The 25,659-nt window shown below is 35.2% G+C and overlaps 1 protein-coding gene across 1 annotated transcript in view; it reads right to left on the reverse strand.

The window, feature by feature from the left end:
• LOC128260229 (uncharacterized) overlaps window positions 1-23,138 on the reverse strand; it is a 50,274-nt gene extending 27,136 nt beyond the window's left edge. Inside the window, 5 exon segments of the mRNA XM_052993045.1 lie at window positions 8,511-8,751; window positions 8,753-9,507; window positions 9,510-9,535; window positions 21,276-21,668; window positions 22,944-23,138. Of these exon segments, the coding sequence (XP_052849005.1) occupies window positions 8,548-8,751; window positions 8,753-9,507; window positions 9,510-9,535; window positions 21,276-21,583 (1,293 nt within the window). The 5' untranslated portion in view covers window positions 21,584-21,668; window positions 22,944-23,138 and the 3' untranslated portion in view covers window positions 8,511-8,547.
• Between the last annotated feature and the right edge of the window lie 2,521 nt (window positions 23,139-25,659).

A 25,659-nucleotide genomic window follows, 5' to 3' on the forward strand; every position in this document is an offset into this window, starting at 1 on the left:
ACGAGAAATGTTCTTGAAGACATTCAAATTATGATTTACTTGCGTGTATGTTTAAAAGCATTGAAGCTATGATGATTTGCAGCTCAATTATTAGATAGTTATTTTATATATTTTTATTATTTCTATGGGTTCTATATGATATAGTCGTCCGATTTTGATAAATTTAAACCGTAATTCTGAAATATATAACCATTACTATATGCCGAAAAACTAAAAAAAAAATTAAAAAACAGCAAAGTTAAAATTTTTTTTCATTTATTATTCCGATTGTTCCTATGGCTATATGCTATAGTCGATGCTATGCTATAGTCCGATCCGGCTCGTTCCGACTTATATAATACCTGCAATAGAAAGACAACTTTTGGAAATGTTTTATGCAGATAGCTTTAAAACTGAGAGAGTAGTTTGGACAGACGGACATGGCTAGATCGACTCCCCTAATGATGCTGATCAAGAATATATATATATATATAACTCAGATCAAATTTGCGACAATATTCTAGAGATGTTATAGAATTTAATAAGAAAATAAAACAAGAAAGGAAGCAAACTTCGGCAAGCCGAAGTTCATATACCCTTGCAGCTATTGCAAAAATTAAATATTTTTTAAAACATTAAAATTATGATTTACTTGCGTACATGTCTAAAAACATTGAAGCTATAATATTTGCAGCTCAATTATTATATAATTCTTTTATATATTTTTATTATTTCTATGGGAGCTATATGATATAGTCGTCCGATTTTGATGAAATTTAAAACCTAATTCTGAAATATTTAACCATTACTATATGTCGAAGAACTTATAGAAAAATTAAAAAAAGAAAAGTTATAATTTTTTTTGTATTTTTTTCCGATTGTTCCAATGGGTGCTATATGATATGGTCGTCCGATTTTGATGAAATTTAAACCGTTATTCTGAAATATTTAACCATTACTATATCTCGAAGAACTAAAAAAAAACATTAAAAAAGACTAAAGTTATAATTTTTTTTTATTTAGTTTTATGATTGTTCCTATGGGAGCTATATGCTATAGTCATCCGATTTTGATGACGACTATAGCATATAGCTCCCATAGGAACAATCGAAAAAATAAATGAAAAAATTATAACTTTGCTGTTTTTTAATTTTTTTTTTTGGTTTTGGAATTACGGTTTAAATTTCATAAAAATCGGACGACTATATCATATAGCTGCCATAGAAATAATAAAAATATATAAAATAACTATCTAATAATTGAGCTGCAAAGCATCATTGCTTCAATGTTTTTAGACATATACGCAAGTAAATCATAATTTTAATGTTTTAAAAAATATTTAATTCTTGCAATAGCTGCAAGGGTATATAAACTTCGGCTTGCCGAAGTTTGCTTCTTTTCTTTTTTTCCCATGGTTCTAATGGAAGCAATATGATATAGTCGTTTGATCCGGCATGTTTCGATTTAGGGGGGTTATCTGGTCGAGAAGCCTGAAGGTATTTTTTCAAGTAAGGTAAAAAGAAATGAAAAACATTTTTGATAAACAATATTTTATATTTTTTTTTTGAAATTTTAGAGAAACAAAACAAAAAGACTCAATATTTGCCGAGATACAGGTCGGTGGTGTGTGTTCTTCAAAAAATAACGGTGCGTCCTGGTTGACATGATTTCAGCCCTTGTAGAGATCGGAAAAAAAAATAAAACAAATTTTTCATTAGTAAAAATGCCTTATCGGGTTGACAAATTTAAAAAAAAAATATCAAAAATAACAAAGCGCGGCCGACTTGAAAACAAAATGTTTTCAAACCAATTTTTTTTACCTTTTCGAATATTTTAAAAATACTTACAATCAACATTTTTCAAGTTAGAGGCAGACGCGATATAAAGTAGTATAAACAAGATATATAACAAATTTCAAAGAAATCGGTAAATATCATGTCAACAACCTCAAAAAGTAGTTTCGAGAAAAACTCGTTTAAAGATAAGGAACTTATTCTAATGGCTCGGATTCACCGTCACAGAGTTGTCTGTGTATCCGAAAATATTTGGAATTTTGAAAAATGCTATATTTTAAAGTCTAAACATTCAAAATATGAAAAAAAAAAAACATTATCCAAATTTCTAGACCAGTATACCAGTATATATTAACGAATAGCAATGAGACTTTCAACCAGCAAGCTTTAGGACTGAGAGGCTAGTTTGCTAGAAACGGACGGACGTAAAGTCTGATATACAGACGAACATGGCTAGGACGTGGTTGTGATGCTGATCAAGAAAATATATTCTTTATGTGGTCGGAAATGTATCCTTCAACGCGTTGCAAAATATAGTACCCTCCGAAAGGGTTTAAAAATAGGCGTAAGGGGAAATAAAATAATTTAACTTTAAATTTTAAATTTAATCAAACTAGTTAAAAATTTCACAACATCAAAATTTTAAATCATTTTCAAACGTTTTCAGAGTTATTATTTTGAAAAATTTTTCAAAAAATTTGTTTTATACCCTTGCAGAGGGTATTATAATTTTATTCAGTAATTTGCAACGCAGTGAAAAAGACGTTTCCGACCCTATTAATTATATATATTCTTGATCAGCATCACTAGGCGAGTCGATCTAGCCATGTCCGTCTGTCCGTCCGTTTCTACGCAAACTAGTCTCTCAGTTTTAAAGCTATCTGCATGAAACTTTCCCATCTTTCTGTCTTTCTATTGCAGGCAGTATATAAGTCGGCACGAGCCGGATCGGACGACTATAGCATATAGCTCCCATAGGAACAATCGAAAAATAAAGTTATAACATTGCTGTTTTTATATTCTTGCAGCGGGTATTATAATTTCAGTCAGAAGTTTGCAACGCAGTGAAGGAGACATCTCCGACCCTATAAAGTATATATATTCTTGATCAGCATCACTAGGAGAGTCGATCTAGCCATGTCCGTCTGTCCGTCCGTCTGTCCGTCTGTCAGTCTGTCCGTCCGTTTCTACGCAAACTAGTCTCTCAGTTTTAAAGCTATCTGCTATCTCAAAAGTTGTCTTTCTATTGCAGGTAGTATATAAGTCGGATCGAGCCGGATCGGACGACTATAGCATATAGCTCCCATAGGAACAATCGGAAAAATAAATAAAAAAAATTATAACTTTGGTGTTTTTTATTTTTTTTTTTTTAGTTCTTCGAGATATAGTAATAGTTAAATATTTCAGAATTACGGCTTAAATTTCATCTAAATCGGACGTTTATATCATATAGCTCCCATAGGAACAATCGAAAAACAATACAAAAAAATTCTAACTTTGCTGTTTTTAAATTTTTTTTTTTGGTTTTTCGACATATAGATATGGTTAAATATTTTAGAGTTACGGTTTAAATAGAAATAATAAAAATATATAAAATAACTATCTAATAATTGAGCTGCAAATCATCATAGCTTCAATGTTTTTCAACATATACGCAAGTAAATCATAATTTTAATGTTTTCAAAAGTGTTTATTTCTTGCAATAGCTGCAAGGGTATATGAACTTCGGCTTGCCGAAGTTTGCTTTCTTTCTTGTTTTTAGAAATATTTGTTGACTAATTAGTGTACAGTTCAGAATTACGCTTTTAATTTTATTTAAATCGGAAAACGAGATCATATAGCAGCCATTGGAACTATGAATTAATTGAGCTGCAAATAATTCTAACTTCAATGTTTTTAAACATATACGCAAGCCAATAATAATTTTAATGTTTTCAAGAATATTTAATTTTTGAAATAGCTGCAAGGGTATATAAACTTCGGCTTGCCGAAGTTTGCTTCCTTTTTTGTTTATAAATATTTTTAAACAGAAATTAGAATTACAATACTGTAAAAAGTACGTCGACTTTCTAAATACATGAAAAGTCTATAGGTGGATCTTAAAAGGCAATAAGGTCGAAAAATCGTTATGTTTACGTTTTATTTATTTTTATATATATTCGTGTAACCCTGCCTATAAATCAGGGTATGCTAGAATGCGCATTCCAGGGTGTTAGACGGTCGCACATTTGGAAATGCTTAGTTTTTTCCCCTCTTCGCAACTCGTCAACGAGCCAGAGTGTCGAAAAGTCGGAAGGCGAGTTCAAGTCCAAAACCAAAGCTAAGAGCTATATACGAATAGTCTCTTTTTGGTCTAATTTTTATTTTTGGCTTATTGTGCGTAGTCAGTTCGCTTTTGGGCCTCTGGGAAATGGGGCATGGGGTAGGAGAGAGGGAGAGCAGTCTTGACTCCTGTCACGTTGCATGCGCATGTTATTTATTCGTGAAATTCTCTCAAATCTTAAAACTTGTTCTATTCAGTTCGGCAGTCCGTGCGCCTGCGAGTCTGAGTAAGTGTCTGGGCCCTCTTCAGCGTCCGGAAATTACAACTTTTGTATGAGCCTGGTATTTTGTGTGTAAATAAAACCAGAAATAAATTGGTCAGTGCAATAAATTTGTTCAGTGGGCCAAGTAGTTCAAGAATTTTTGGCGAGCACAAAAAGCTACGGGCGTGCACAACTTTTGAACTGAACATTCCTATCTACTTTTATTAATAACATAAATTAAAAGTAATTATTATGAGCGATATTAAAAAAAATCACATATAACACTGGTTTACAAATTTAAATCGATGATATCATCCAGAGATCAGACCTTGGTTTTCCGTTGGATGGACTCCCTGGTTCAAAAAAAAAACACAATTTTTTGTATGGTATAATTTGTTTTAGTGTAAATAACGTTTTTTCACCTGTTTTTATGCCAATTTTTTATCTGATTAACTAGAAGAAGATAATTCTTCAACTTCCTATACATGTTATAACTATAGGTTTCCTACTATAGGTGCAAGAGCCCGACTAAGTTTGAATAAATTGCTAAAACTGAAGTTCCGACACAATTGATTAATTTTTTAAAAATATACGTTGAAGAGTGATCTACTTCTATTGAAATAAGCTATAAATGGTTTTTTGAATCAGGGAGTCCATCTGCACCGAAAATCAAGGTTTGATCTCTGGAGAATTTTATGGATTTAAAATTGAAAGCAAGTGTAATTTTTATTTTTGAATTTAATTGATTCCGCTCAGAAATAATGATAATTTTGAGTTTTATTATATTTATCAAAAATTAATCATTATTTGTAAGCGAAAAAAAATATCTCTCAGAAATAATAATTATTATTTACTCAATGCCCGATTGTAGCCGTATTATACGGAATTGTGACAAGATTGAAGGTTAAACCACGGAGATATATACAAGATATAAAAAGAAGTCGATTCCCTTATCAAACGCATTGAAAAATTTTAATAAAACAAAAAAAATAGTTGTTGAGGGAATCGAACACATATTTATTTATTTGCTAGCACGTTAGCAACCAGACTACTTTTCTTCTTTGCTTTTAAGGGGCAGAGTTCAAATTTATATTGCTAAGCAAATTTTCTACACGCAAAGGCCTAATTGCACAATTGTAATGCACGAATGACTACTACTTTTTACATATTGTACATGTGCTTATATTTTTGAGCGAAGTAATATAATTTTTTTAATGGTTAAATGGCTAAATATTTCAAAATTACGGTTTAAGTTTCATCAAAATCGGACGATTATGACATAAAGCTCCCATGGGAACAATTAAAATATTAAAAACAGATATTTTTTTATTTTAACTTTTTTATCTTCTAATTTTTTTTAGAAATTCTTTTTGACTTATTAACAACTTGACGGTTCAGAATTACGTTTTTAATTTTATACATAATTGGAAAACGATATCTTATAGCTGACATAGGAACTAGCGAGTAATTGAGCTGCAAATCATCACAGCTTCAATGTTTTTGAACATATACGCAAGTATATTATAATTTTAATGTTTTCAAGAATATTTAGTTTTTGCAAAAGCTGCAATGGTATATGAACTTCGGCTTGCCGAAGTTTGCTTCCTTTCTTGATTTTATTAATTTTTCCGATTGTTCCTATGTGAGCTATAGTCGTCCGATTTTGATGAAATTTAAACCGTAATCCTGAAATATTTAACCATTACTATATCCCGAAGCACAAAAAAAACTAAAAAAAAACAGCAAAGTTATAATTTTTTTATACTTATTTTTCCGATTGTTCCTATGGGAACTATATGATATAGTCGTCCGATCCGGCTCGTTCCGACTTATATACTACCTGCAACAGAAAGACAACTTTTGGGAAAGTTTCATGCAGATAGCGTAGAAACGGACGGACAGACGGACGGACATGGCTAGATCGACTCTCCTAGTGATGCTGATCAAGAATATATATACTTTATAGGGTCGGAGATGTCTCCTTTACTGCGTTGCAAACTTCTGACTGAAATTATAATACCCTCTGCAAGGATATGAAAAATGCAGTAAAAACAAACATAGATAAAATAAAAACGATTACAAAATTTACATTTCCAAAAACATTATAAGATCTCCGTTCCTTTTTGGGCATGACAGGTTATTATAGGCGGTTCATAAAAGATTACGCGAAAATAGCAAAACCCCTAACCATTCTTCTAAGAGGCGAAGGCCGTATATCTAAGACCAAGTCAAGCAGAACTGATATTAACTAGAGCAAAGACTCGATTAAAGCATTCGATAAATTAAAAATTACTCTCGTCTCCAGGGAGGTAATCCTTGCCTATCCAGATTTTGGAAAAGAATTACAACTGACTACTGACGCTTCAAAGGCCAACAACGTTCATTTAGAGCACCCTGTCAAAAACTGAAGATAACTACGCAACTAACGAAAGAAAGATGCTCGCTATCGTTTGGGCGCTTCAAACTTTAAGACATTATCTTTACGGGTATTCAAAAGTGTTAATATACACGGATCACATTCCATGTACAAATAGATAAAAGGCTAGGAACTAAACTTACACCTAGATACAAAGCCGAGAGAGTAGCGGAAAATAAAATGACCACCATTAAAACCCAAACCGGAAAAACATTATCATAAAAATAATATAAGAACATACTTTTTCAGATTATTTTTACAAACATACTTGGGGATAACTATATACCTCCACTATTCCAATTCACAAATCATCTCACTCGGAACCGGATTATCGGCTAGTCATGGCGGAACATTTAAAATCATCTAAATAGTTAACCTACAAAGCTATGAAGAAACTCTGGCGAAGTTAGAAAAATCATTTCATTCACTCACCTCGTTTCATCACAGATCCAAACTCAAAAAGACAAAAAAGGGAAATAGGTACTGCATGGAAGGGCTGGCGGGATCACCAGATCACCACGACTATCAGATCTTAGAAGATAAGATAAATGAGCAGTTAAAAACAACAATAGATTATTAGTAATCAACAGATTAATTAATCAACAATTAACCAACTTACTAATGCTACTAATGCAATACTGAAAGTTATCCAGAGCTCGGATGAAATTGTAAATCAGAAAGCAAACATTTTAATGTATAAAATTCAATTAATAAAGGAAGAAATAACTAACAAATCTGACACAATAAATTCATTTGTATTTACGAACACAGAAACCAAATAGTGAAAGAAATTTAAAAAAAAAAAAGATATTTTTTTAACATAGAAGAATTATTGGAATTTGCTCGAATCAAATTAGCCACAAATGGCAACGACCTTATTTACATTATTAACCATTAAATCAGATAATTGTAGAACTTTAAAAATTAATGTAGTAAAAAAAACCAAAATATTCAAAGAACGAAATATGAAAAAATTTTAGAATGTAAGAGACATTTATTGGCAATAATTAAACATTGTGATTTCTATTAGATTTAAGCAATGATACTTGCGTAAAAGCTCTCTTGAACCTTCGAGAACCAGAATGTAAGATGATCAACAATCAACACATACCGGATTTCAAAGAATCATTCTGTTGAACGACTTCAATGGACCAGTCTCGCTAGACGAAAAACTTCAACAACTGCGAGGCTCTTTCATAACACAATACCGTAATTCGACGGTAACTATTGGAAATCAACGTAGTTGAACCAGAACCTTCGTTATTCCAACAACTGAGGGAAAGGACCAAGTTAGAGGAAGTCTCTCACTACAAATGGTAAAGGAACTCAAAATTAACTACAAAAAAGCGCTGGAAGACAGTCGCGTTTAAGGAGAGAATAGTTAACACCCAAAATAAAACAAATTTCCAGTCAGAAGCGACGGCGACCAAGAACTGCAACCAATGATATCAAAGAACGTCAGCGGAAACAGAAACAGCGGAAGACACGGTGGCAACAATGGAGCGACGCATAGCTATATCAATAACTGGTTTACTTAATTAAATTAGTTCTAAATACAACTCAATGAAGAGAAGTTTGATTTATTTTTTTATAACATTATCCTAATCAATCTTTTGACTTATATGTCGGAAAAAACCGCTTAAATAAAAAATATTTCAGAAATATTTCTAAAATGTACAAAAATATTTTTGTTAATGGCCGTATGTACCTGTTAAAAACTTTTGTTTTTTTTTTTATAATAGACTCTACAAATAAGGAATTTAAAAACAAGAAAAAGGACTACAAAAAGGCACTCACCTACTCCGTTCAGAGGCGTTCTCGGTCCCCACAATCATCACTTCTCGGCGATTAGCAGCAGCATCTTGTTCATCAATTCGTTAGCTACAGTCTCTTGCAAAGTGTTTAGTCGGGCGGCCAGGAAGTCGCCGAATTTTATGTAGAGCAGTTCCCTGGAAGTGGGCATATGGCGTGCCTGGGAGTGAGATCGACCCAGGCCCCTGCCGCATCCCCCACCGTCTCCGGTGTAGCTGCTTCCGGCCTGAGAGCCTGCCGTCGGCGCCTGTCATCTCCGATTGATCGACAACTGGCAAGCAGTGTCCGGCAATGTCGTCATCCTCGTCGAAGTCGTCCAGATCCTCCTCCAGATCACCGGCGTCGGCGTCGATAAGCTCGTTGTTGGCATTGATGATCAAATGGGGCGGCGACGTGGCGTAAGCCGATGTATTTTTGGGTGGTGGCAGCTGCAGCCGCGCCTTGAGCTGCTCTTTGGTCTGAGGGCGAATTGTGGCCAGCTTCTTATGTGTCCCCTCTCGGCCATTCCCAGACACCACTTCATCCGGGCACCCCACTTCCGGAGAACCCGGCTCGTCCTTAATGTAGATCGAGGGCGAAGAGCTGCAGGAGCGCGAGCTGGACAACAACTGGGCGGGCGATAACTGGGACATCGGCGTGGGTGTGGCCTGGGAAAGGGACGGCTGTTTCTGCAGCGAGGTCAGCGTCACGTCTGGCTGCAACTGAAGAGCTTGAAGGTGTTGGGCCTGCTGCTGCAGAGCAGGGGGCAACTGACTAAGGCTGAGACTCAGGCTGGGGATGGTCACAGATGCTGGCAAGCTGCTTTTTGGCGCTGGCTGCGGCTGGGGCTGGTTGTTTGGGTTGTTGGGGTCACTCGGCGCGAAGTACTGATACTCGTCTAAAGCCGCACTGCTGCTGTTGTTGTTGCTGCTGTTACGACTGACATTGTTGGTGGTATTGGTGGTGTTGTTGCTGCTGCCGGTGGGCATAGGAGCGGAATCCACGAGCCGTGCTTGATGCGCTCACGGGATCTGCAAGCCGAAATGTAGGATTAGCGTTTTGGGAAATTCTTACGCCTACACACAAAAGGAGAAAAAGCAAGGAAATATCAATTCTACTTAAATCACTGCAAAAAGATTTGATTTACATAAATTTGCAACGCACAAAAATTCCTCTGGTCGAGATAAGAATAAGCTCCAAAAATTTCTGATATTAAATCAAATTTAGTACAAAAGTGATTTCTTCAGAGCATTTTGTTATCAGAACGAAACAATTTAATTTGGAAATTTTTTTTAAAGCCATCTTTAGCCCTTCCTTTGCTCTTGTGAGTTACTTGTAGTGCTAAAATTGTATGTTTATAAGCATAGTTCATAAAATATTATTAGTTAACATGATATGAAAGCAATTTACTTACAAAGTGCTTTTATGAAAAAGCACATGCCTCGACTGAGAACAGAAAAAAAAAGTATATCGCTGTAGTCGGCAGTACACGTAGTGACGATGAGCACCAGAAAGCTGTGCACAAGGAGACTACTACATACAAGAATATAGCCGCATTATTGGAAAACAGCAAGAACAGTCCGATCTTAATAAATAATAAAGCAATAGGAAAATAACGCTTTTATAAGAGTTTGTGCATACTAAGAGTTTTAGAAAGTCATTTGGTTCCGGAGAAATGGGGGTGAAAGTGCGAGAGCTGTTGGGAGCGATATGAAAAAATTCTGACTTTTATTGCATGGTTGTATTTTGGATTTAAATATGCGGCCAACGACACCTCGGTCATCTCAATCCAATACTCCGTTCAAAACATGTTACGGAAAAAAACAATTACGGAAAAAACCTATGGATATGCTATAGTCGTCCGATCCGGCTCGTTCCGACTTATATACTACCTGCAATAGAAAGACAACTTTTGGGAAAGTTTCATGCTGATAGCTTTAAAACTGAGAGACTAGTTTGCGTAGAAACGGACGGACAGACGGACATGGCTAGATCGACTCTCCTAGTGATGCTGATCAAGAATATATATACTTTATAGGGTCGGAGATGTCTCCTTCACTGCGTTGCAAACTTCTGACTGAAATTATAATACCCTCTGCAAGGGTATAAAAAATTATAACTTTGCTGTTTCTTAATTTTTTTTTAGTTCTTCGACATATAGTAATGGTAAAATATTTCAGAATTACGGACATGGCTAGATCGATTCTAAAAACAAATTTAAAAAAATTAGCAACGCTCGGCAACGGAAACAAGACGAAAGTCGGCACTGGTCAATCAGAAATAACTCTTACTATAAGAGCTGATGAATTATCAGCACCAAACAAATCTGCAACACTGCAAGCGGACACGGAGCGAGCTCAATCACTCTCTCCAGCGTTATTATGCCCAAGCGGCAAAATACAAATGAGCCATGGAGTTCCCAATGTCCGTCCCCCGATCCGCACAACCTTACCAACAATCTGCTTATTACAACAACTACCAGCAATGCCCTTATCAAAAACTGTGACATCGACCCTAAAAACGACAACAAATTTAAAAACAACCTCGTCAATTGCAATATCTCCGCGCCCGGTAACGTCATTTCTTTTTGACAAGCTCCAACCTACCCAAACAAAAGGTGGCAAAAATGTAAACGGAGCGTTATTACAATCTAGAATCGATCGCTATGAGCAGTTGGAAAGGAAGCTAAGCCCACAAGAAGAAGAAGAAGAAGAAAAATAGTGCATCGAAAGTAAACAAAACCACTGAAATAACTACTCCAAGTAATACGCTGACAAAAAACGGTTATCGATTCTAAGTAACCCAAACGACGATACCACCCACACACCTAAGTCCGGCTCGTTAAGGCCGCCAGCCACATATGTTTTCCAGGCAAATTGTGGAGAACTGGTTTAAAAAAATAAGTGATGAAATTGGCGTTAACAAATTTTTATTAAAAGGAGCAAAATAAATGAAACCAAGATTCAAGTAAAAGATGAACAGGACCATCGAACATTGAGAAAAAAGCTGTTGCAATTCTTAGACCAATATGGCATTGACGTTATGCTTATATCAGAACAAACGAACAACAATTATTTTTATCTTAACAACAAAAACTTGTACACAAGCAACATCAATACACATAGACACTCAATGCGGCTACATAAACATAGCCGCCATATACAGTCCATCGCGCTTCTCCATTTCCGAAAACGAATTTGTAAAATTTGTTGATCTACTAGGTGACCGCTCTATAGCTGCTGGTGACTGTAACGCAAAACACACCCACTGGGGATTACTACTCACCAACCCCAAAGAAAGACTTTATCTCTTTGGGCAAGCCTACATACTGGCCAACACGTCCTAAAAAGAAGCCTGACTTGATTGATTTTGCTGTTACCAGAAGAGTGCTGCAGTCTCATACACGCGTAGAGCACTTATTAGTCTTGTCATCGGATCACTCTCCAATCTTACTTCACCTCTATGACCATCCACAGCTTTCAGAACGCCCCACACAGATTGGCTGAAATACAGAAAGTATGTAAGCACCCACATTGGTGAAGAAGACATCGACAGCTCAGTAGAAGCATTAGTGCTGTTATGTCATTGGCAGCACAACACTCCACTCCAAAAATCTCCCCTTAATGATCATAGAATTACCTAGTTGTCCATTATATTTTCTCACCTTTACATTGAACAGCATGATGAAAAGGGGCTATTATCCTCAACAATGGAAGAAGTCTGTCATCAAAATGATCCACAAATCCGGAAATGACAAGACCCAGCCATCATCATATAGGCCCATCAGCCTTCTGCCGTGTATATCAAAGATATTTGAAAAGCTGCTTCTGCACCATATCAATCTACACCTACAGGCCGCCCAATGCACCAATTTGGCTTCCGCGAAAAACACGGAGCCATTGAACAAGAAAACCCGATTACATCTGAGATAAAAATGCATTTAAAGGACGAGAGTATTGCTCCGCTGTTTTTCTGGAAGTCGCCCAGGCTTTCGACTGCGTTTGGCTGGACGGCCTAATTCATAAAATTAAAAAAATAATTCCACAGAACACTCACAAAATAATGGCATCATATCTACAGCAAAGAAGCTTTGCAGTACGATGCAAAGATTTTCTCTCTGAATATCACTCAATTGAAGCTAGAGTTCCCCAAGGCAGCGTGCTTGGACCGACATTGTATATCTCATACACAGCAGATCTTCCGACAACCAATTTTACAACAACATCATCATTTGCGGATGATACTGCTATTCTAAGTCGGTCGATGTGCCCTGCTAGAGCAACGCAAAATATATCAGCTCATCTTGTGCTTTTGGAAAAATGGCTAGCAGATTGGCGCATACACGTAAACGAGCAAAAGTGCAAACACGTTACCTTTACTTTAAACAGACAAAATGGCCCTTCAGTATATTTAAAAAATATAAAAAATATAAAAAATTAAGTGCTTATAGCTTTTGAGATTATCCAACTATTGATATATAACACACTTTTCCTAAAAATTCGCTTTTGGGTGTAATTTAGCGTTTAAAAATGCAACCCAATTCACATCCTTTTATACCCTTGCAGAGGGTATTATGACTTCGGTCAATAGCTTGTAGAGCAGTGAAGCAGACGTTTCCGACCCCATAAAGTGTTTATATTCTTCTCCGTCTGTCCGTCCGTCTGTCCGTCTGGACGTATGTTTCAATGCCGTTTGCGAGCTCAGCTTAAAAGCTAGTTCGTCCTAAATCATGTGTAGGCAGATCAAGTTTAAAAAGCGCCCCGTTCGGACGGTTATATCCCACAGCTCCCATAGGAACAATCGGATACTAACTTGCACGAACTGAAGATTTTTCGCACAGTGTAACAATGATTGACATGCATCTTTCGACGTCTTTTTTTATGCATACATTGATCAGGGTAAAAGCGCGTGCCGATCGGACGTATATATTCTTTAGCTCCCATAGAAAAAAAATTGTGAAATCGCTTAAAATTTCGCACAGTATATAAGCTTTTTCGGCAAAGTCTGCAAGGGTATTATTCGGCTTGCTTCCGTCCTCTTTAATTTACATTTTATGCTTATTTGCATGTCCACGTAATTTGAGGACGCCTCCTAGTCATGGTATTAGTGTACTTAAACAAAAAAAATATTAATTTTAGGTCTCCTGTACAAGCCGAAGCTTATATACCCTTGCAACTATTGCAAAAATTAAATATTCTTGAAAACATTAAAATAATCATTTACTTGCGTATATTTTTAAAAACATTGAAGCTATGATGATTTGAAGCTCAATTATTCAAAAGTTTCTATGGCAGCTAGATGATATCGTTTTCCGATTTTAATAAAATTAAAAGCGTTATTTTGAACTGTCAAATTATTAATAGTTCAAAAAGAATTTAAAAAAATTAATAGATAGAAAAGATAAATTAAAAAAAAAATGTTTTTAATATTTTTATTGTTCCTATGGGCGCTTTATGTTATAGTCGTCCGATTTTGATGATATTTAAACCGTAATTTTGAAATATTTAAACATTACTAAATATCGAAGAACTAAAAAAAAAATAAGCAGAGTAATAATTGTTTTAAATTTTTTTTTTCCAATTGTTCCTATGGAAGCTATATGCTATAGTCGTCCGATCCAATCGAAAGATTGGATTAGAAAGACAACTTTTAAGAAAGTTTAATGCAGATAGCTTTAAAACTGAGAGAATAGTTTGCGTAGAAAAGACGTTTAATTTGCATTCGAAAATTATATCAAAAACAATTTTAAAATAAAAGCTAACACTAAAATTAAAAAAAAATAATAAAAATTTTTATTTAACCATACAATTTGTATTAAAAGGTTTCGCGATTTAAAGAAATCTATTTTTTTATTTTATTATTGAATTCTACAACATCTCTAGAACATTGAATTTTCAAGTTGATCCCAGTGATAGATTTGGAGATACAGCTTTGAAAAGTTGTGCGCTCGCTTCCCACTTTTATTGTCACTTGAAACTTTAAATGCGTTTTCTCGAAACTGTGTTTTCAAAGTCGGTTGCCAAGTTTTCTCGCGAAGTACTACTCTTAATGAAATTTTCCACAGGTCTTCGAGATATAATTAACAAGGTCTTGATCGAACGATTTTTTTTCAATACATCAATTTAAAAAAAAAACTACGAAATTTTTACCAAAACTGACATATTTTGTAAAAATGTCTGTCAAAAACTCAATTTTAATTTTTTATGTCCTTCGTCTTATATTCTTAACTAAAATATATATTTTTTTATTTCTTACTTCTTACTTCCTGCCAAAATTTCTGCTTTAATGTGGAGAGATCATTTTTCCAAGAGACTGCCGGAAATTACGCCGTAATAGCTGAGTTTTGAATATGTATTTTTTTTTAAATTTTACATACTGCCCTGTTCCAGTTTTCACTTAAGAAAGATTCACACGGATTCGAATTTCCCAGACCTGTTCCAATTTTCACTTCCGAAAGATTTGCCCGGAATCTAAGTTCCCCTGTTAATTCTCTGTTAACTTGCGCAAAGAACTCACGGGAACTTTTCGCCAAACATTTGGCTAACGGATTCAGATCCGCAAAAACAGAAATTAATTCTTTTAAAATACTTTGCTACATATCATAAGAACATACGGATGAACTACAAAACGGAGACTGACAATTGCGCTTATATATATAGACATATACTAGGGAAAGAAAAATTAGTTAACAACTCCACGTCACCGGACGCAGACGTGTAAATTAAATGTATGTCAAATGTAAATTGTTTTCTGTTTTTAAGAATATTAAAATCGTTGTTATTATATTATAGTTGTTCTGAAGACGGTTGCCGAAGAGCATCCCAAATATATTGACAAATAACCAAAATTAAAAAAATTGTGTTATTTTTTCAACATTCTGACCTCGAGCCGGCTAACAATTAATATAATTTGGAAAGGTGGCCAAAACCATCTAGATATTTATTTCAGCTTTAAAAAAATATTTTCATTAAACAAGAAAGGAAGCAAACTTCGGCAAGGCGAGGTTCATATACCCTTGCAGCTATTAAATATTCTTTAAGACATTAAAATTATGATTTCCTTGCGTCTATGTTTAAATTTAAACCGTAATTTTGAAATATTTAACCAATACTATATGTCGAAAACAAAAAAGAAAGCAAACTTCAGCAAGACGAAGTTCATACACCCTTGCAGCTATTGTAAGAATTAAATATTTTTGAAAACATTAAAATTATGATTTACTTGCGTATATGTCTAAAAACATTTAAGCTTGATGATTTGCAGCTCAATTATTAGATAGTTATTTATATATTTTTATTATTTCTATGGCAGCTAAATGGTATAGTCGACCGATTTTGATAAAATTTAAACCGTAATTCTGAAATAATTAACCATTACTATATATCGAAAAACTACAAAAAAATAGTAAAGTTATACTTTTTATACCCTTGCAGAGGGTATTATAATTTCAGTCAGAAGTTTGCAACGCAGTGAAGGAGACGTTTCCGACCCTATAAAGTATATATTCTATAAAGTATATATATTTCGATTGTTCCTATGGGAGCTATATGCTTTAGTCGTCCGATCCGGCTCGTTCCGACTTATATACTACCTGCAATATAAAGACAACTTTTGGGAAAGTTTCATGCAGATAGCTTTAAAACTGAGGGACTAGTTTGCGTAGAAACGGACGGACAGACGGACGGACATGGCTAGATCGAATAGGAGTGATGCTGATCAAGAATATATATACTTTATAGGGACGGAAACGTCTCCTTCACTGCGTTGCAAACTTCTGGCTGAAATTATAATTTCCTCTGCAAGGGTATGCAAATAGATATTATTTGATAAATTCAAAAAACTAACTTAAATTATATCATTAATTTCAAACACCATTTGTTTAAATAAATATGCTTTCCTAGTTTGCAAGCAAGGCAATGCATCTGGCATATACCAGGTATGCTTTACATATCCTTCCATTTTTAATTTAGCTTATCGCACCTTTAACATATTAAATATCTGATGTCAAATTTTGAAAATCAAAAAAGCATTCGACTAGATAAATTCACTTTTTAAATGATTTCATTTGGACCGCTTCATCCAGGTATTTTGCCTACACAGGCATTTTTTATTTCGGCGTGACGAATGGGAAAATTTAAAAAGTGCAATTATCTAGTCGAATTTCGTCACAAAATTTGATATCAGATATTTTATATGCTGAAGGTGCAATCGTCCAGACTTTTTCACCTCGATGAAATGTGTTTTTGTTTGATATCAGTAGTTTTGGTTTGAAATATAGTTAATGTACCCCAATATTGTGACTATGGTTTTAAAAAAAAAACTTTTACCTATAGTTCAGTACTAAATTTGTTTTGGCAAGACTTTAAAGCTTAAATAACAAGAAAGGAAGTAATCTTCGGCAACCCCAAGGTTATACCCCCTTGCAACTATTTCAAAAATTATTTTTTTTTTATAATAACAATATTTTCATTTTTATGTTTTTTTGTTTTACAAGAAGCTTTTTGATGTTGTGGTTTAATTTTTAATAAAATTGTCAATAGTGATATAATTACAACCTTTCAATATGTGTAGATGGCATAAAATAAATTGCATCTCCATTTAAGTTGTCTTTTCTTCATTTTAATTCTTTTGTCGCATGCAACAAACTTTAAAAAAGTTTCGAAATCAATGCACTGCTTATACTCAACAAAAAATTTTTTAATTGGTTATATATATATTTTATATATATTAAACCTTCACCTTTTTAAGGTAAAACAAGAAACGAAGCAAACTTGCAGATATGCCAAAAATTAAATGTTCATGAAAACATTAAAATTAAGATTTATTAAATTTTTTTTAAATTTATTTATTTTAATATTCCGGTTGTTGCTATATGATATAGTAGTCCGATTTTTATGAAATTTAAACTGTTAAACCGTAGTATTTAACCATTACTACATCTCGAAAAACTAAAAAACAAAGTTAACAAGAAAGAAAGCAAACTTCGGCAAGCCGAAGTTCATATACCCTTGCAGCTATTGCAAGAATTAAACATTTTTGAAAACATTAAAATTATGATTTACTTTCGTATATGTTTAAAAACATTGAAGCTATGATGATTTGCAGCTCAATTATTTGATAGTTATTTTATATATTTTTATTATTTCTAAGGGAGCTATATGATATAGACGTCCGATTTTGATAAAATTTAAACCATAATTCTGAAATATTTAACCATTGCTATATGTCGAAGAACTAAACAAAAAATTAAAAAACAGAAAAGTTATAATTTTTTTCATTTATTTTTCCGATTGTTCCTATGAGAGCTATATGATATAGTCGTCCGACTTTGATGAAATTTAATCCGTAAATCGGAAATATTTAACCATTACTAAATGTCGAAGAACTAAACAAAAAAATAAAAAACAGAAAAGTTATAATTTTTTTTCATTTATTTTTCCGATTGTTCCTATGGGAGCTATATGCTATAGTCGTCCGATCCGGCTCGTTCCGACTTATATACTACCTGCAATAGAAAGACAACTTTTGGGAAAGTTTCATGCAGATAGCTTTAAAACTGAGAGACTAGTTTGCATATAAACGGACGGACAGACGGACAGACGGACAGACGGACATGGCTAGATCGACTCTACTAGTGATGCTGATCAAGAATATATATACTTATAGGGTCGGAAACGTCTCCTTCACTGCGTTGCAAACTTCTGACTGAAATTATAATACCCTCTGCAAGGGTATAAAAACAGCAGTGTGTATATAATTATTTTGTTTTCATTTATTTTTCCGATTGTTCCTATGAGAGCTATATGCTATAGACGTCTGATCGTCGGCTCGTTCCGACTTATGTTCTACCTGAAGCAGGAAGACAACTTTTGGGAAAGTTTCATGCAGATAGCTTTAAAGCTAAGGGACTTGTTTGCGGAGAAACGGACGGACAAACGGACATGGCTAGATCGACTCTCCTAGTGATGCTGATCAAGAATATGTATATACTTAATAGTAGCCGGATCGGACGTCTATAGCATATAAGTCCCATAGGAACAATCGGAAAAATAAATATAAAATATTTATAACTTTGCTGTTTCTTAATTTTTTTTAGTTCTTCGACATATAGTAATGGTTAAATATTTCAGAACAACGGTTTAAATTTCATCAAAATCGGACGGCTATTCATATAGCTCCCATAGGAACAATCGGAAAAATAAATTTAGATAAAATTATAACTGTGCTGTTTCTTAATTTTTTTTAGTTCTTCGACATATAGTAATGGTTAAATATTTCAGAATTATGGTTTAAATTTCATCAAAATCGGACGGCTATATCATATAGCTACCATAGGAACTATCAAATAATTAATCAATGTTTTTAAACATATACGCAAGTTAATCATAATTTAAATGTTTTCAAGAATATTTACTTTTTGGAATAGCTGCAAGGGTATGGGAACTTCGGCTTGCCGAAGTTTGCTTCCTTTCTTGTTAAAGAAATAATTAATGGTATGTTATAATATAATACTTAAAGTAAAATGGTGCCATAGAAAAAAATTGGAGTGTCATATCTGATTAAGGCACACCGGAAAAACAAGGTTTGATATCTGGAGAATTTCGTCGATTCAAATTTGTATGCCAGTGCATTCCGTCTTCAAGGTAAAGCGATATATATACTTTCAACTTTTCGTCTTAATTTATTTTTAATTTTTAATAATTAATATCCCAACAATAACTTGCTGCACAGTTTACAGATTGAATTCAGATTTAACTACTTTTACGCCTAAAAGCAAAATTATTTTTTTTCGCTTTATCTAGAAGACGGAACGTTAACGAAACCATTAAGCTCTTAAACTTTACAATGCGCTTCTTAATCTATTTATATCGATAACCGAAATCGGTTAAGTAGAACGGAGTTACAAAAAAATAGGCATGAAAACAGGTGAAAAAGTTACCACTTAAAAGGTGCCTTGACACAAATTTTAAGTGTCGTTTTCTTAATCAGGGAGTGCAACTGCACCGGAAAACGAAGGTTTGATCTCTGAAGGATATTGTCGTTTTAAATTTGTAAGTCAGTGTAATCGGATTTCAAATAATAACGTTATTCATATTTCATATAATATTGGATACACCTCCGTTTTGGTAGGACTTTGATCGGTTGAAAAATTTTCATTTCTTATATTTTTTTCAATTACCTCCTTATAGTTGTGAAATGAGCACACATTTCGCTTGATCAAAATAATAGGAACAGCGTCAAAAAACACCTTAACATTAAGGAAATAATTTTAATGTTCTTAGTTTTTTGAAATTGTATTTAAGTTTCATTCGAAATGAATGAACATTTTTCAGAGAAATGTACCAAAAGTAGCATTAGTACAGAATTGAATGATCAATCGTCCTCAGTCCGAAGTTTATTTACCCTTGCAGCTTATGCAAAGTTTAAATTTTATATTATTTATAAATAAATAAGAATGTTTAACAACAGTGAAGCTTTGATGATTTTCTGCTAAATTATTCGATCGACTATATGGCTGTGATGAATAACTATATATATAAATATATTCAATTAAAAAACATTAAATTTTTTATTGTTCCCATGGTGCTTTTTGATATAGTCGATCGATCTGGCTCGTTTCGATTACATATATACTATCTGCAAAAGAAAGACATTCTTTGGAAAGATTTATGCAGATAGGATAGCTTAAAAACTGGTAAACTAGTATACGTGGAAATTTACGGGCTGACAGACGCACATGGCTTGGACGACTCTGTGATGCTGATAAGGAATAAAGTCCTTGATAAAATCGGAAATGAAAACTTTTGACTGAAGTTATAATACCAATTGCAAGAGTATCAAAAGGCTTTACACCATAAAATGGGAAATAAGTAAGTGCTTCAACCATCTGTATACACTTACAGCAGGCCAAGAAGTAAAAGAAAGGCCCGGTCCAAACCCCTCTTTGTTACTGTTCCAAAAGGCTGACCACTATAAACCGGGGAGACAATTTAAAGAAAAAATGGCGAAACTAAATTTATTTAATTTGAAAATTTAGGTAATATCTTTTTAAAATATTTACAACTCAAATATATTTAGTTTTGTCGTTTCGAAAATTTATTACCGAAAATGTATCTAAAAGTTTACCATATCGAGCTCTTTTTTTTGGGGTCTTGGTGGAACTTTTCTTTTACCTCTCGGTCTTACTTCCAAATTTAGGGCAATAAAGCCTTTGTCGACTTTTGCGTTAAAAAAAAGTAAATTATTTTGGTGTTTTGTTGTACATTTTTTCGGGATTCCTAGAAGTTTTTCTTTAAAATGTTTATTTAAAAACTTTTTAGACTAAGGGTCAATCGATCATTTAATTTAGTTTTTTCTGTACATTTTTGTAAAAAAAAAAAATGATTATTTTCTTAATTTTGGAAGAAACTTTATATGTATAACTTAAATAAAATTACCAAAAAAAAAAAACACACACACATTTAACTGATTTCCTATATATTAAGGAGTTTTGTACTAGTATTTTGATCAAACAGTACCTTTTAAAAGTGGGCTCAGCCCACAACTTTGAAAAAATCTCAGCTATACGAGGGTTTATCCTCATTGCCAAATAAAAAATCACTTAAAGTCAAACTAAAACTAATTTATATGGAATGTAAAAAAGTGCAGATACTATTTGAATATCCAGTAGACATGGACATCCCTAAGTTTTCATACTCTTTGCCAGTGCTTTAGGTAGAAAATTAGATAAGTTTGCTAAATATCTTTGAACAGGTCAAATAGCCTTGTTACTTGCGCTCACGAATGACCTCCTTGAGGAAGGCCATGGCGTCGTAGTACTCCCACTTGGACTTGAAGCGTGCGGTGCCCAGCATCTTCTCGTGGTTCAGCTCGCGGCGGAAGATCTCGCGGAGCGATGTAAAGGTGCGCTGCACTCGCTCTCCATTGACGTTGAAAAGGCGACCGAGCTCGTTCCACTTGATGGCCTTGCGCTTGTCGGAACGTTTGTAGTGGGGCAGGCGGCAATCCCAGAGGATGGGGTTCAGGCGCACTAGCTCGATGAGTCGGCGCTTCTCGATGTTATGGCGGGAGAAGGCCATGTTTATTCGCTCTTTCAGGCGTTGTTAGCCAAACTGCAACTACCAAAGAAGCCACTGCGCATGTCCTGTGTCGCTGGATGCTGCGCTGCGAAGTGAGCGAGGAAATGAAGTGAGAAAATCGTTAATATTAGCTTATGCTGATGGTGGAAATGGCCGTTGCATATTTTTCGGCGCTTTCGCCGGCAGTCGTGGCTGGGTTCAGAGGTTTTGGTTCACGCACCCACGCATCTTAAGTGCAATGACCCCAGTAGGTAGGGTTGGTATTTGATTTGAACAAATAAAAACAAGACAAAAATAGCAGAGGACAAATCAAATATGAAATTGATTATGGTCTGGCAGTTGGCATGGGAAATAATCTATATCACACCCCTCCCCCTCCGCCACAATTAATGAATTTCGCTTGTATACAAGTGGAAGTTCGCATAAGTGGCTGTTAGCTAAACAATAAACGAATAGTGTAAACAATGGTGTTCTAAGAACACGAGGTAAATCTAACTCGGCGAGAAAGTATTGTGTTATGGCACGATCCAAATATTTGGACTGTGACTGGAAATCAGACTGAGAATCGGGGGAGAAAGTATATCCTAAGATGGGGATTGGTAGGACCTCTCGCTCTCTCTTGTTGCACTCTTCACTTCGTTTTCCCCTCAAGTTTTGCCAAATTTTTCGTTGACTCATTTTGCAGTTTGCAGTTTGCAGTGCAGCACAGACACTCACTAATGAGAACACACTGGGGGCTATAAATAAACGCCTGTGCAGCTTTGTTGTAACTGCCACTGGTTGTGATACCAACATTGAGATATTCACTTATTTTCGACCGGAATTCCTTGGATTTTCATGGCATTCGCTCTTTCTCTTTGCTCTTCTTCACACAAAGTCGTTTGACGCCTGGCATGGAACTAAACACCACATTTGCTCACTGTATATTGTTTACTGCCGCTGGTTCCACCGTTGCCCGTCCGCTCTTTATTAACAATATGAGCAGCAAAGTCGGGGAATTTATTTCAATTTATTTCAATTAACAACAAACGCGGCTGCCGTTGTTCTGCCGACCGTCGCAGTTGCTGCCACTTATTGGGGGATGCTGATGCTGTTGTTGTCTGTTGTGAGTAGCTCGAGGGCCTTGCCACAACTATTGGCTGCCACAGATACAGACACAAATATTCGGCAACACGGCAAAATTAACACACTCACACACTCGCACGGGTCTATGCCAGTGTGCGTATACACACACTATTTATTAGGGCGGACAAAAGAGGCAGCCACAACCAAAACAAACCGAAAAGCGTGTTCGGACGAAAACTTCAGCTGCAACGGGCAGCTAACATGCGATTAGCACCATTTTGGTACATCCACTTGCCACTTTCCACTCGTCACCTCTCACTGGCCGTTGGCAGCTCAGCTTCCTTGCGGAGAGTGCGCCGCTGCTCTCCTCGTCGATTTCCACAACTGCAAACGAAACGAACTTAATTTTCTTGCAAATTGGCGGCGCGGCACAGCAGCCGCCGCACAAAGAGAGCCGACCGCGAAAGAGCAGAGAGCAAGTGCTCTCGCTTTTCCACCGCGCCAAGAGAGCACGAGGGCGAAGAGAGCAGCTGATGCTTTTGTTATTACGCCTCCGCTGATAGTAAACAATCCAGAGTATAGCCGAGGACCTGCTGCCAATCCAAAGCTTATTTACACTGTGCAACATAGCGAATTAACCAAAAATGTCGGAGGGTTGGAATTAAAACCAAAAAGTGTTCTATTGCAATTAAGAAGGGAGATAAATAATAAAAACAAATAGACACATTTTTTTATTAATTGGCAGTTTAGTTATTTAAGAAAGTGTGGCCAGATGTGATCAAAAATATATGTATAAACTTTATGGGGTCGGAAATGTCTCCTTCACTGCGTAACAAACTTCTGACAAAAATACTAATATATATACTATTTATATAATACCCTTTTGTCAATTTGGTCTTTTTTTATATGATTTTATTGTTTTGGGGAGCATTTTGGTAGCCTGAATACCAAGCCTTAACTTACTTTATAGATAGACTGAATCTTACTTTGTCTATACCATTATCTGAATATATGGATGGTTCCGCAAGGATCCAATCCAAAGATAAAATTACTATAATTCAATTTTCTTGATTAGAAACTGAACTGTCAAATTTTTAATAAGTCAAAAACGAATTAAAACCAAAAATTTCAAAATAGAAAAGTTAATAAAAAGTGGAAGCCGTAATTCTGAAATAAAACTGTTTTATTTTTTTCAATAATTTTTTTCAATTGTTCCTATGGGAGCTATATGCTATAGTCGTCCGACCCGGTTCGTTCCGAAATAAAACGTTTTATTTTTTTCAATAATTTTTTTCAATTGTTCCTATGGGAGCTATATGCTATAGACGTCCGATCCGGTTCGTTCCGATTTATGTACTACCTGCAATAGAAAGACAACTTTTGGGAATGTTTTATGCAGATAGCTTTAAAACTGAGCGACTAGTTTGCGTAGAAACGGACGGACAGGCGGACATGGCCAGATCGACTCTCCTAGTGATGCTGATCAAGAATATATATACTTTATAGGGTCGAAAACGTCTCCTTCACTAAGTTGCAAACTTCTGACTGAAATTATAATATTAACTATAATTATATAAGGGTATAAAAAATGGCTAGTGTAGATCAACGAGAAAACGCTTCACTTAAAATATCAAAAATTGACTTGATGAGATGATGCTACCAGATGCTGAATACACAAATCTATCTATCCATCGTATATGAAGCTATATTTTTGATGAAGAATCCTTTAGTCCCATACCAATTTAATAGAAGAGACTTAAAAAATTATTCTTTGAGATATTATACAGAGATAGATGGGTAGATAGTTAGATAGATCGTATTTTTGGTTCAGACAATAAGTTGCAGCAAATAAAAACATTAAATTTGTAAGTCAGTGCTACTTCATGTGGAGAAAATTTTACTTATCGCCGCTATGGTGCCGTTTGTGGAAGTGGCATGTAATCCCCGCTCTGTGGCGAGTGAGTAATCAAAAGAGTGATAGCAAGAACTGTTCTGAGTGGAATTTGCTTACCACAAGCGGGATAAGTAAAGAACAGCTAGAGCCCAGGATTGGCAGCTTGAGAGGAACGCAGAGCAACAGTTGTACGTAGGCGAAGCAACAGCTTGGTGGGGAGAGCGAATTGATGCAGAGAGCAAGGGTTGTATTTTGGTAGCAAACTACGGGGGCGGGGGGCAACCCGAAAGGAGGATTGCTCAGTACCATTAACGCTAACAATGGTAGTCACTCACAGCCACTCTCTCCGCTCTCGATGCTTCATTTATCATCCTATTTGCTACTTTGCTGATGCGGACATTTCATTTAACAATGCGAGCAAACAAACGCCACGCACACACTGACAGGCAAATATTCAATTTGCCACTGCTGCAATCAACTTTATTACCCGCTGTTGCTCTTGTTTACTCATTGTTGTCTCCCGCTTGGTCATCTGAAAAATAAGCCCTAAAAACGTACTCGCGTTTATCAATCGACACAAACACAGCCATTCCATGTTTTCGCTCCTCCCACCCCCCCTCCTTCTTCAACGGAGCACCCAACCCAGACACACTCTGTTTGATTTGACTTATCACTATGCGTTCTCGGCGCTGATGAATCTGCAATCGAGTCAAACACGGTTTACAGCTTAAATTAAATCAATTAATGCCCTGCTAATCCGAGGCACATAAATATTTTTTTGGGGGAAACAATATGTAACAAAATCTGCAGGGTCACACGAATGCAACTTGCTTTCTTACCCTGTAGTTGGTGGCCAGTGGCCGGGGTACAAAAGGGAACGACCACCTAGGCGACCCTCAAGGGTCAGCAAATGGGTTGTGCATAGCCTAGGAGGTAAAAGCCTTGAATCAACAAACATTGGATAGATAACTTTTTTTTGTTTATGAATTTTGGTAATGTTCAGTATTTATTTTAATTGCTTATAATTTAACTTAAAAATTATAGCTACAAAAGCCATTCCATTCCCATTTTAAATCTTATAGGGCTTAGTTAGTTTTCGAATATAAAGCTGGTGCTT

The sequence above is a fragment of the Drosophila gunungcola genome (assembly GCF_025200985.1).
Source record: "Drosophila gunungcola strain Sukarami chromosome 3L unlocalized genomic scaffold, Dgunungcola_SK_2 000031F, whole genome shotgun sequence".
Lineage (NCBI taxonomy): Eukaryota > Metazoa > Arthropoda > Insecta > Diptera > Drosophilidae > Drosophila > Drosophila gunungcola.